Source organism: Pundamilia nyererei, unplaced genomic scaffold (genome assembly GCF_000239375.1).
Source record: "Pundamilia nyererei isolate P.nyererei 1_Seehausen unplaced genomic scaffold, PunNye1.0 scaffold00003, whole genome shotgun sequence".
NCBI classification, from domain to species: Eukaryota; Metazoa; Chordata; class Actinopteri; order Cichliformes; family Cichlidae; genus Pundamilia; species Pundamilia nyererei.
In genome coordinates this window covers 4,114,774-4,127,004 of record NW_005187404.1, presented here as the reverse complement: position 1 = coordinate 4,127,004, position 12,231 = coordinate 4,114,774, and the positions used below count along the sequence as shown (strand labels likewise).

General features: G+C 39.0%; 1 protein-coding gene across 1 annotated transcript in view; it reads right to left on the bottom strand.

The window, feature by feature from the left end:
- The window catches only part of dync2h1 (dynein cytoplasmic 2 heavy chain 1), a 121,918-nt gene that overhangs the window by 26,135 nt on the left and 83,552 nt on the right, over positions 1-12,231 (bottom strand). Inside the window, exons 81-85 of the mRNA XM_005720933.1 lie at positions 10,231-10,391; positions 9,664-9,789; positions 5,376-5,486; positions 3,958-4,027; positions 3,588-3,673 (exon numbers count right to left, since the gene is read on the bottom strand). Of these exons, the coding sequence (XP_005720990.1) occupies positions 3,588-3,673; positions 3,958-4,027; positions 5,376-5,486; positions 9,664-9,789; positions 10,231-10,391 (554 nt within the window). The remainder of the gene's footprint in view (positions 1-3,587; positions 3,674-3,957; positions 4,028-5,375; positions 5,487-9,663; positions 9,790-10,230; positions 10,392-12,231) is intronic.

Genomic DNA, 12,231 nt, shown 5'->3' with positions numbered 1-12,231 from the left:
CACACACACACACACACACACACACACACACACACACACACACACACACACACACACACACACACACACACACACACAGACGCAACTTTACAGATTCCCTTTCATTAGGAATATACACAACCTTGGAAATAGAAGCCTGTCCGCTTTGCTTCATTTTAATTCTACTGCCTTTGTCTTTTTTAAAAGAAATATTTTTTGCAGTGGCATGTAAAGAGGATGAAAACAAGAGAATAAATGAGATGGGGAAGAAGAACAGTAGATGAAGCAAGAAGAAAATGAGTGATGGTGGAGTGGACAAGAGGCGCTGCGACTGTTTCAGTAATTAGGTGATCATGTTCTTGGATGAGAAACAACATTACCATCTCAAATGAAAACACTTACCAGAGATTCAGTGACTGAGCAAGAAAGAGAATGAGAGAGATAAAAACAGCAAAAGAGAGACAAGAAAACTGCAGACAGGCTAAAACAAATATCGGGGGCCAGAAAGGAAAATGGATTTTAAATAAAGGGGAATGCTGGCAGACGAGGTATTCTATGATTGGTCCTAAATTTGAGAAATGCATCAAGTACCATATACTGACACATAACTGACATCTTAAATTTGTTGAAGTCTCTTTTTATCTTTATATTTCATTAGAATGTACTCAGATTGCTTAATGTCAAACAAACCAGCACTTCTAAAGTTAAGAAGCTTTTTTTTTAGTTGATTGGTTCATAAGGACACACGAGGAAACAAGGAAAGGTAAGAATCAGCCAAGACTGATTTCCAGTGAATCTCGTTTCGTTAGGATTTGAAAGGAACAAGCATAATAATACACACCTTCGTTTTTTTCTTTTATAATGTTGTACTCAGCTGTACACGTCAAAAGGGTACAAAAGTCACAATGCTGCATTAAGAAAAGAGCAAGAACATGCTTACTTTCTCTCCCCCGCACACCTGAAGCTGTGTGAGGTAGCAGTGAATGTCAGACTGTCACTTTACGAAAGCTACTTTTCTGGGTTATTTCTGCATTCATGCAGACATTTTAAACCTTCAACTCTGATTTAATACATGAAATATAAAAACAAGAATTAAATACATTTTTGGAGTTGTTGATTAAAAAATTGTTATTGGTGTTTTTACACACGTTTTAAAGCTGTTTTGGGATTTTGGCATTTTAAAATTCTAATATCTAAAAAAACTCCTTGAGCTAGGTCCTTCAAATATTTTAGGGTACGTGATTGCATGAATATGGACTCTCAGGAGTGTCTCAGGTTAACATATAAAGATGGATGCTTTAAGTCTACAGAATATTTCCATATCCAGTCTCTGACAGCAGATTTGAAGGCCTGTGGAAACATGAATGTTGTGGGTAGGCTGGGTGGGCAGATTTTTTATTTTTTTTTACTTACAGCTTCTCATAGACAAGGTGCATAACATTAAAAAAAAACACAGTCAACATCAGGTAAATTATTTAACAGATATTAAAGCTTGATTATGAGATAAAACATTCTTCCATCCATCTTCAGTGTGACATTCCCAGAATGTTTTTACAAAATGCAAGTTTCTATTAATATCCAAAATTTGGCATGGCATTCTCTCTCATTTTCCTATTTTTGGCTCTGAAATTTTGTATAATTATCATTAATAAGTGTATCGTTCCTTAAGATGTTTTCAGTCAAATCAGAGATCGTCATTTGGAGGGATTTGATGAAGTGATATGGAATGACCTCAATACATCAATGCCCGAAACTGAGAAAATAAACAGCCAGATTTTATCTATAGAAATGGTGATTACAGAAATTAAACAATAAAATACTGATAAATACCTCTAAGCACTTGCTTTTAAATAACATATCAGATGCCTTTATTCTCATGCCATGGTCATTTTTAACCTAAAAATCTCAAGTTTGGGCATTTGTGCTTTCCAGCCTTTATCTGGATTTCTTTTGGGAGCCTGGATGACCATTTCCAAGAGCACCTCAAAGGACTCAAATCTAGCACGTGTTCCTACTTCAATACTGCTTAAATGCTTTTATATACGTTACACATTCTGAACTCGCATGGACTAAAAAAGCTCTACTTCCAATATGTGCCATGAGTCAAGACAGAGTTGAGACAATTTAATTTCCTTTCGACTGGCCACCAACATCAAAAGTATTCCATACTTCACTGTCTTTTATATTAGAAATAGCACACACATTGCTCTATAAGCAGTATGCATGACAAGCATCAGGTGCCTCACCAGTGTGGGGTTTATTGACCAAACTCAGTGTGTTGGCCAGCAGACTGGGTTACTACAAAGGCTTATATTGGCTGGATGTAAACATTTACACATGCATGGGTACATGCACACACCCACACACACAGAGAGACTCAGTTTGTGTGTTTGCCTAACAGAGCTGTCATGCTTTTTTCTGTTTATTTCTTTTGTTTTTGTAGGTTTTTATTTCACATTAATTTCAGGTTTACAATTTTTAAATGTTCATTCATGTTCAAACCTACATATTCAGCAGGGAATCAGGTAGTTATTTCTCCCACTGTATACTCTTCAATACTACAAACCCACTGAACATGCATTTTGGAATCTAATGTAAAATCCTTGTCCCACAGATGGCATCTCTGTATGTTTTACAATTGATTTCAAGATTTTACTGATTTATTGTGCCCAAGAACTACACAGCAAGATGCTGATTCAATATAAGCTGGTTTGGAGCCTTGGACCCTCAGGTGGGTACCTTCTGGCTGTCCCAAAGTCAAGGATTTAATCTAAAGGTGACCCTTCATCTTTGGAACCACCTGCCTGCAGAGATAAAGCTTGCAGAGTCAGTGACTTGCTTTAAATCCCTTCTTGAAAAACATTTCTACATAAAAATGTGTTCAAAGATTATTTTTATTGCTATGTTGCATTTCTTTTTTCTCTTTTATAATTTGTAATTGATCTGTTCATGTTTTTTATTATTGCTTTAATAGGTATTAATTATATTAACATATTTCGTATTTCTTGTTGTTTGAAGTCTGTCTTAAATTAACCATCATTTCATGCCTTCCTTGAATACTGGGCTTAATCTTAAACCACTATTTGAAAAAGGTATTTTCCAGATACTGAGAGGTCTGGGAATGAATTTTGGTCATCCTAAATTTTAGAAACTCATAGCAGCAACCTTTCACCACCCCTCTAATGTGACATCCTTTATCAATCGTTAATCCGGCTACAGGCCCATCTATCAGGTTAATTATATTTTATATAGTTTAGAACCATGTTGACTATTCACAACAAATATTTTTAATTGTCCAGTGTCTGAGTAGTCATCCAGGTAATGGTAGTCCTTAAAAGCTTGAAAAAAAGAAGGTAACTCAACTTCTTCAAGTTTGTTTAGATGTTTCAGTTCTCATTCAGTTCTGAACAGAAGAGCCTCTTTAAAGTTGTTTAATCATTTTGTACGCCTTGATTAAATGGGTTAGACACCCTCTCTCATCAGAGGGACACATCATTTTCAAATGATTTGGAATTTGAAAATTTGTGCGTAGTAACAATGACAAGTTTGGAGTACTCACTCACATGACGATTAAGCACTAAGAACTATGATTATGTTAAGTATTTTACCTGTGGGATGTAGTTTCGTCTCTCTTGACAGACGGCATGGAACCAACCCAGACAGAAAAGAGACTGGGCTCTGGCCAGAATACCTCCTGCACACAATCAGTCACGACGTCACAACACAGAAGCTGTGATTCTGGTTCACATGACAAGCTGCTAAAGCTAATAGGCAGTGATATCACAAACAGTGATTATACTAGTGCAAGAACACGTACTTATATTATAATCAAAGAAAGTGAACTGTCATTTTACAAGACAGATTATTTATAATATAAGTATCAGGTCTACTTGTCAGCTATCTCAAAAGGCTGACACATGATGAGTTCAGAGATGTATATTCTACTCTGACGTATCAATTTCAGAGACGAGAGACAACCTTTACTGATCTGCTCTGGAGTCCAGGACTCATATGTCCTCAGCAAATTCTTCTTTAATCCAGGAGGATCCTGGAATTGTGAAAGAAAGATGTTGGAGGAGGAAAAGTGAAAGTGTGAAAGGTGTTAATCCTGCACATTATTCACATGTAAATTCAAAGCTAAAATTGCAAACATAAAAAAACATCCTAAGCTCCAAACACATAAATATTTTGAACAAATGCATTCATACACAAAATACTTATGACCGTAGCAAAAATCTGGCAAAGTATGACAACTGCGAGACACTGAAAAAAAAATCATAGCAGGAAGGCTGAAAATCCTTTCTGCACTTATTAACTGTAAGGTAAGTTATTTGTAGCCCATCAACTGACTTATTAAGAAAAGGAAGAGCTAAATTAAATATAAAAATAATTCTTTAGTTCGACAGTGTTGAACATATAATTAACCACAGGAAGGACTGGAACAGAAGCTTCTTGACACAGAGTACTTTGGTACTCTTGCAAGAACAGATTAGACTATACACAGAACTACTACATGTGCACATAACTACTGAATATAAATTATATAAATGTTTTGGTATAATTTAGCTGAAGCATCTGCCACATGATCCAACACATATTGTTCCTCTAAACAGTTCTCTGAACATTTCATTCCTCTGCCAACAATATGGCCCATTTGAGTTAAAACCAATCAGTATACATCGACTTTGTTCAAACATAAACAGCTTAGCTGAAGATCTTGTACACCATCTGGGGGGTTTCACAATGCACACTGCCAGTAAGGCGTACACAGAATTTGCCAAAGTTGATCAATGTACTGGATAAGTTACCAAATCAGTAGATTAGATATATTTGTTTAGGTGTAGCACAAATCAACCAGTTAACCCATTTAAATAAATATTACATACATATATCAGTTTATAGCTTCAGATATTAATGTTAACACTTATCCTGGAGCCGAGACATTTTGTATTGCAGTAAGCCAGACTGTGTTATAATGTGTATAAACACATGTAAACTAACAGATTTTTCCAAGTGTTTGTGAAGAAAAAGAAAAGATGAAAATAGGGAAACAGACAGGAAGTTCATGCAGCATGCTTGGCTGCTGAAGCAGCTAACCCCATGAGCACAACTCGAATCAGAAACACACAGAGCACTAAAGCAGCGTCACTAACACACAAACTGCAGGCTTCTGTATCTCCTGGCGTATTATATGGAGTAGGGGAGATACAGATAGATAAATTCTGTTTCCAAGGATGATTTGAGATACTGTATAAAAAGTGGTAATAAGTATAAGGATATGTAAGCATGTGTACAGAATGCCTGCAAAAATGTGTTGGAACAGCTCTAATTTGTGCAGTGGGTTAAAACACCAAACTTATGGTATTGGATGTGTATTTGTGTGCGTGTGTGTATACCTCATAAGTGATCTTAAGGCTGGACTGCAGCAGAATGGGGGGAAATCTGGGGTGAACTTCTGCTGTCAGCCAAAGACGGAAGCCTGCTTTGGGCCGTAGCACATTTAGCTCCTATAGAGGAAAAAGAGTGTGCACATTAAATAGATTAATATATATACCAATAAATCAATGCTGAAATCTGAGTTTTATGACATGCATCCAGCACCACTGCTTCCCAACCCACATATCTGTGCAAATCTTAAATATTTCAAACTATAAACCTTACTCAGTGGTTGACATGATGAAACTCTTGCACAGAGTCTAAAAACGGCACCAAACTCAAGAAATGCGCCAGTGTTGTGTCTATGCAAAAAATAATTTAGCACAGAACCAATGTTAAATTGTAACTTTAGGCACAAAATGTTGTTGAAAAAACTCATTACTTTCAATTTCTTTGGCTGAATATTTGAAAAGTGCCTAAAACACAGTTTGACAGGCATAAAAATTGTATTTTTGTATAAACACTGTGATTCCAAAAGAGCTATTAGCTGAAAACTTGGCATATACCAGCCTGGTGTGCTGTGTGTCATTAAACAGTTTGGTATGGTGTGCCAAGATTAATAAATAAATAAAAAGAGAGGAGTAGAGGACCAGAGAAGTGATGGTTGGCCTAAAAGATCTACATCTACAGCACGCAGATAGGATCTGAAAGTCATGTCCTTAAGAAATCTGAAAAAAAATAAGCAAAGATCTGACCCAGGAGCTTGGAGATGCATCGTAGTTGGATAGAAAAACACACACTGGTACATTATCACACACGGATTGGCCTCCCAAGAGTTCAGAATTTAAGATTATTGAAGCAGTATGGAATGATCTTGACAGAGCGGAACAACAGGCAGCCAACATCCAAAGAAGAGCTTTGAATGTCCTTCAAGAAGCCTGGAGAACTATTCCTGAAGACTACTTAAAGAAATTACAAGAAAGCCTGCCTAAAATAGTTCAGGTTGTGTTACAAAATAAAGGTGGTCATACCAAATACTGACCTTTTATATTGTATGTTTGCAAATTTCAAGAAATCACTGCACTTATTTTCCTAGCAAAATATAAAGAAATGAGAGGTGCCTCAAGACTTTTGCAAGGTGCTGCATGTAGGGAAATTATACTAATTAAACTAGACTTTTGAGCAGTATACTTCAAGTAAATATATTTCATCCTTTCATGTTTTCCGTCTGTCTTTTTATGTAATTGTTTCTCTTTTAGAATCATTGCACTGTGATAAATTCTCCACAATGACAAACCCATTCACTTCACATTCACTTTTCTTTTTCTTCTTTCAGCATCTTTTTTTCTCCTGACTCCATTACTCTCTCAATTTCTAGCTTTCTTTCTTTCACGTCTCCCCTTTACATTCCTTCCCCATCTCTTTCTATTTTTCTCAAAGACTCATGGTTAAAAATAGCCTGCTGGCACCTTAGGGTCTTGTGTCATCTGATCTCATACAAGCACAGACACACACACACATACAGTCAAACTGTAATCAATGTGTTTCTGCATCATTTAGAGCTCAAGTCATCCTCATGACAGCTCACATGATCCCCAAAAAAATCAAAGACCACAAGAACTGATGTCCCTTGAAGAAATACTTGATGTCCCCCATTGTATGTGGGTGTGTATTGCGTGAGTGTGTTTACGCGTATGTCTGTCTGAAGCGTCGTCAATCAGAATTCCACTGGAACAGATTATAGCGTTGCAGGATGGTGTACGACCAAGAAGAAAACAACGAGGAAAAGAAAATGTGTAGATGTGTGGATAGAAAGCAGGAGTAGGAAGACGCTAGAGAGAGCATAAATCTATTTTAGTATTCACAAATCAAAATCTCTCTTTGTTGGAATATATCCACACTGTCCAGAGTGTGAAAGCCAAACCACTCATGCACAAATAGATAAACTAAATAGGCTCTGAATCAGCACACCAGTGATAAGAATTATCCTTGTAAAGACACAGATATCATATTTCGATCAGTTACTAATTACATCACAGCAGATATTCTGAAACACATCACTGGCGGTATCTGATTTATCATAAAAAGTGTGGATCAAATTTTGCCATTGTTTCCTCATACTGGAATAATACAGACAGACGCAAATTGATTGCAAGAGTGAGGGAAGGATCCATAAGTAGACAGATGGAGTGACTGATGTAAAAAATGAGACAGAAAATAGCACAAGTGGAAGAATATGAGTAGACAGCAATGAGAGGACATCTGCCCTGCCAACTCAGATTATGAACACTGACCACTCTTCTCTGCAGTCTCTCCACCTCTATTTCCATCTCTTTAAATGGCCAACTGCTTTAGTGAAGAAAGGAAACACCAGAGAGACAGATGGGCAAGAAAAAGAAGCTGGAAAACATAGAGCGGGAGAAACGGTAAGCAAAAGGACGAAGCTACAGAAACTGAAGCGTATACTAAAACACACCCCCTCTCTTGTTAGAATGTTGCGGTTCAGTTCATTTTCCCTGTTTTTTTTCTATTTTCATCCTCAGTTTCTCCATTCTTTCCTACGCTCCTTGCCTCCCTCGTTCCTCACATTGCGTCAGCTTTTCATTTCAAGCTCGAGTGCTGAGGCCCCAACTACATCGGTAGCTGCGCAAAGAGGGAAACAATGAAACAGCGAGAGAAAGGGAGAGACGGAAAGAAAGAGTTATACTTGTAAAATTTAGGGAGGGGTGTGAAAACCTGGTGAGAAGATGGCTGGGGTATAGAGTTGGAAACAAATAGAAAAACAAGCATATAAATGCAAAGTGAAATATTAGGAGAAGAAGTAGAGGAGAGCTGTAATAAGCCATGGTTTAAGTCACACTCAGGGAGGGGGGCGCTGAGCTGACACGTGGGATCTCTTGGCTATCTCCAAGGCACGCACACAGGCACACATATACAGGTGAGGGCTATGCACAAACAAACACAGACACGGGGGGTAATCACAGCATGAAGTGGTTCCTCTCGATATGGTACCGTTATCATCCTGCACTGTCCCCGTTGGGTTAGGCAGGAGGAGACTCAGATTCCCACTCTTCGGTTTGGTCACCTGTTGCTCGACACTGTTATCAACAACCACTACTTAAGGACACCAGGTTGTGTGCCTCTTCAGAGTGGTAATCTGGCTTTTTTATGGCTCTCCAGCATTCTCGCAGATTTTCTAGTATAATATTCTTGTTTTCCTGCTTTTCAGTACTTCCCCAGTGGCCAAAGAGTGGCGTCCCACTCAGTGCAACTCGCCTGTTTCCATCGAGCAGGTCTGTTCAACTTCACTCAAGAAGTCTATGTCTCAACTCACCTGCCTGCCTGCCCAACCTCCTATAACTAAAACCAATCATTCCCAGACTTACAAATTACTCCTCTCCCAGTGACTAACCTGCTCAGTCTTTTGGATCTCTGCACGATGACATCTTCTCTCCTTGAGTCAATAAACCAGCTAAACTTTGAAACTGTCTGCTTTGGGCTTTGCTTCCCATTATCGCTTTTTTTTTTGGCATCTGACAGATGTGGCCTGCTACAGCAACAAAAAAATGAAACTGAACCCCGGGAAAAAATAAAATAAAGAAACAACCAAAAATTTGCAAGACACAAAAGAATCCTATTTATTGTAAGATAAAAGCCCATCTTCCCTGAAATTAAAATATACAAGACATCACAACATGATAATCCACACATACTTAAAGCAAGATCCAAACACATATACACATAGACACACACACGTAAATGTCCAGAGAGACAAATGTAGAAACACAGCGGCATAAACAACACCAAAGAGTCTATTGTGGGCAGGCAGAATAGCAGAATACAAAATGTGTATGTGTAGACAAAGGACAGAAGGTAATTTTAGATATGGAAATTTGGGCAACCAGCAGAATGTGTTCTTGGCTTTGTTTTTGTATGTAGCAGTTTTGTAACATTACAGATAAACACTTACAAGCTGGAGTGAACCCCCCCGCCACCCCCCTCACACACACACACACACACACACACACACACGTACGTTGATGTAATGTAATATCATTTTACATTAATGCAGAGCTAGTTAATAAAGTCCAGCTGTTGACTGACACAAGTTCATATCCATGAATAAATAATCTATTCAGACTAACTAACTGACCCCTTTTCAGGTTCTATTGTTCAACCATTATTAACCCAAAAATAGTTCAAAATACAAAAAAAAAAACTCACTCAGACGCATGAACACAGATAAAAGCTAACGGCTGATCCTCTGGCACTAACACAGACAAAAACTCACTGAGACAGAGTACTCACTTTTTCCAGGAGGGGAAGCCATGCGGTGACAAGGTGAAGGTTTTTCAGGCAAAGCCAGTCTCCATTTCGGGAGCATTCTCTGAGTGTAGCTAAGGCTACATCAGCCTGCCCCTGACCCATGGAGATCTACAAAGAGAGGGAGAGCAGGAGAAGTGGGGGGAGAGATGGAGGGGTGAGAGAGAAACAGAGAAATTGGTATGAAACTTGATTACTACACTGTAATAACTCACAAGTTAGGCACATATCTGATTCAAGTGAGATTATCACTGAGTTTCAGCTTTTAAATTGTGATAATAACCACATTGTATTACTTCAGCTGTGTAAGAGCATCTTTTCTCAGACTTATATGCCAAATAAACATATGTCAACAACTATTTAGCAACAGGACATTTTGTAGCACCTTCTGTTTTCCCCTTTAAGGTGTGTAGTATATTACTAGATTCCAGGCTAGACTAAATTGAATGGGCTAGATTCTATAGTTGTGATCTTGCTGTTATGATAAGAAAAAATCCACCTGCACTTGATAATCTGCTGTGACTTCTACCATTTTATACTGTTATTCGCTACCTCATGATAATTGTCCCTGCCAACAGTTTCGGCTGCTAGTTCTGCGAGCTCCTGGGAAGGGTCTGCCCCTGGAGAGATGATGATCAACACTGGCTCCCATTCCATTGTCTCGGTGTAGAGACGCCGCAGATTCAGAGGAGGGGGTGAGAGCTCTTTCATAGCTGCACAGAGGAGGAAAAAGGGAGTAGGAAGATGACAAAAAGAGTCAGAAAAAGGATCTGTAAAATGTGTGTCAACATTACGTTCAAATTTGATACGGTACTCAGAGTCAGAGTAAGTGGATATATTGTGCAGGGAGGATACTAGCAATGTATAGAGCAAGGGCTGAACACAGCAGGAAAGAAGAAATAGAGGGAAATGCTAGTACATAGCAGCAAAGCGGTATTTGGTGAGGGCAGATGGGTTAGAAGGAGACATAGATTAGATAGACAGGGAGACAGAGAGAAGGAGGGGAAGACAGCACCTAAAGGGGTGGTGATGTGAAGAGAGGTCTGGGGTAAAAAAGAAAAAAGGGAAGGATGAGGGAAAGTGGAAAGAAGGAGGTAATGGAGAAAGGGAGATGGGGAATAAGAGGAAGACACTATGAAAGACAGAGAGAGAAAGTTTAGGAGGGTGATGTGCTATGCATATTGAGTACTAGGTATGCAGCAGAATTCACCACACAGAGAAGAACACCTTGTCAGCCCCCTGGTGTTGAGAAGCCAAGCTCTTACTATATCAGCGTGTGTGTGTGTGTGTGCGTGTGGTGTGCAACCCCTTATTGAGAATACTTAAACTCTAATCCCGCTGTAATATATTGAATCACATATCAGATATGGGTTAATAGTGACACACATGCAATGATCCAGGCACGCCGAGCACGAGTGGCTGTGTTAGAAATTCCTCTGTGATGTTTTTTGTGCAAGTATCAGCAGATATTGCTTTCAGATACGAGCGTGCGCACACAAACAGACACACACATGCACAGTGCTGTCTTCTCTGGTTGGCGCAGCTGCCCCATCCTGAACATTCTTTTGGTGTCTGCTGCCAAATGCAATCTGCTGCACTGAAGTACACATGCATGCACATACACAAGGTCTTAGTGGAGAACATCGCCGAGTGACCTTTTGCCGCATCGCTATGGCAACACTAAGAAAAACAGTTCTCCGACCACATGGCTTGTGATGTCTCTCTGCAAAGTAAGGGAGAATTGGCAGAACGTGGGCCTGCACAATTACATACACAACTACCTTTGACGTGCGCAGGTAATCAGTATTCATGCTGCAGACCAGCATCCTCCGTCTGAATAGCAAAGTTCACCTTGGCCTTTACAACATGCTATCAAAAAACAGGGCTAAGATGAGCCTGGAAAAGGACAGTACTGGTCTCTCTGTGGTTCAAACAGTGCTGTTGAGGAAACACTGAGCGTCTGTGAAAGAACGGTGCTCACATACAATCCTTGGCATTATGAGCATTCAAGTCTTTCTATAAAAATTTCATTATCTTTCTGTCAAAGTCACTATTTTTGTGAAAGATGTTTTGTGTGTTTTGAGAAGTTGTATGAGCAAGCACCGAGTCTCTATGTGTGTGTGTCTGTTGTATTCACTCAGGCATGCCTGAGTGTGTGAGAGCAGTGCCCAGGCCTGGACTGGAGGGATTGAGTGAGATTAGCTGTAAGAGGATTACAGACCATGCCTCATTAGCATACTGATTTACTGCCAAAAACACATACACATAGACACAAAATCTTCTTCTCTTCTGTTTCTTTTTCATCTGTCTGTCGCTCAAGCTCTTTCAAATATACATGCACTATTATCCACCTCATCCATTGTACACACAGTACACTGTTATCAGTGGGTTACTGCACGTGTAAGGATTGTGGAGATGATCTCTGTATAGTGATTTTTTTTTAAAAGTCTACCTATGTATAAAAATAGATACACAGATGTGATACTTGTGTTTGAGAAATACAGTGGGGCAAAAAAGTATTTAGTCAGCCACCGATTGTGCAAGTTCCCCCAC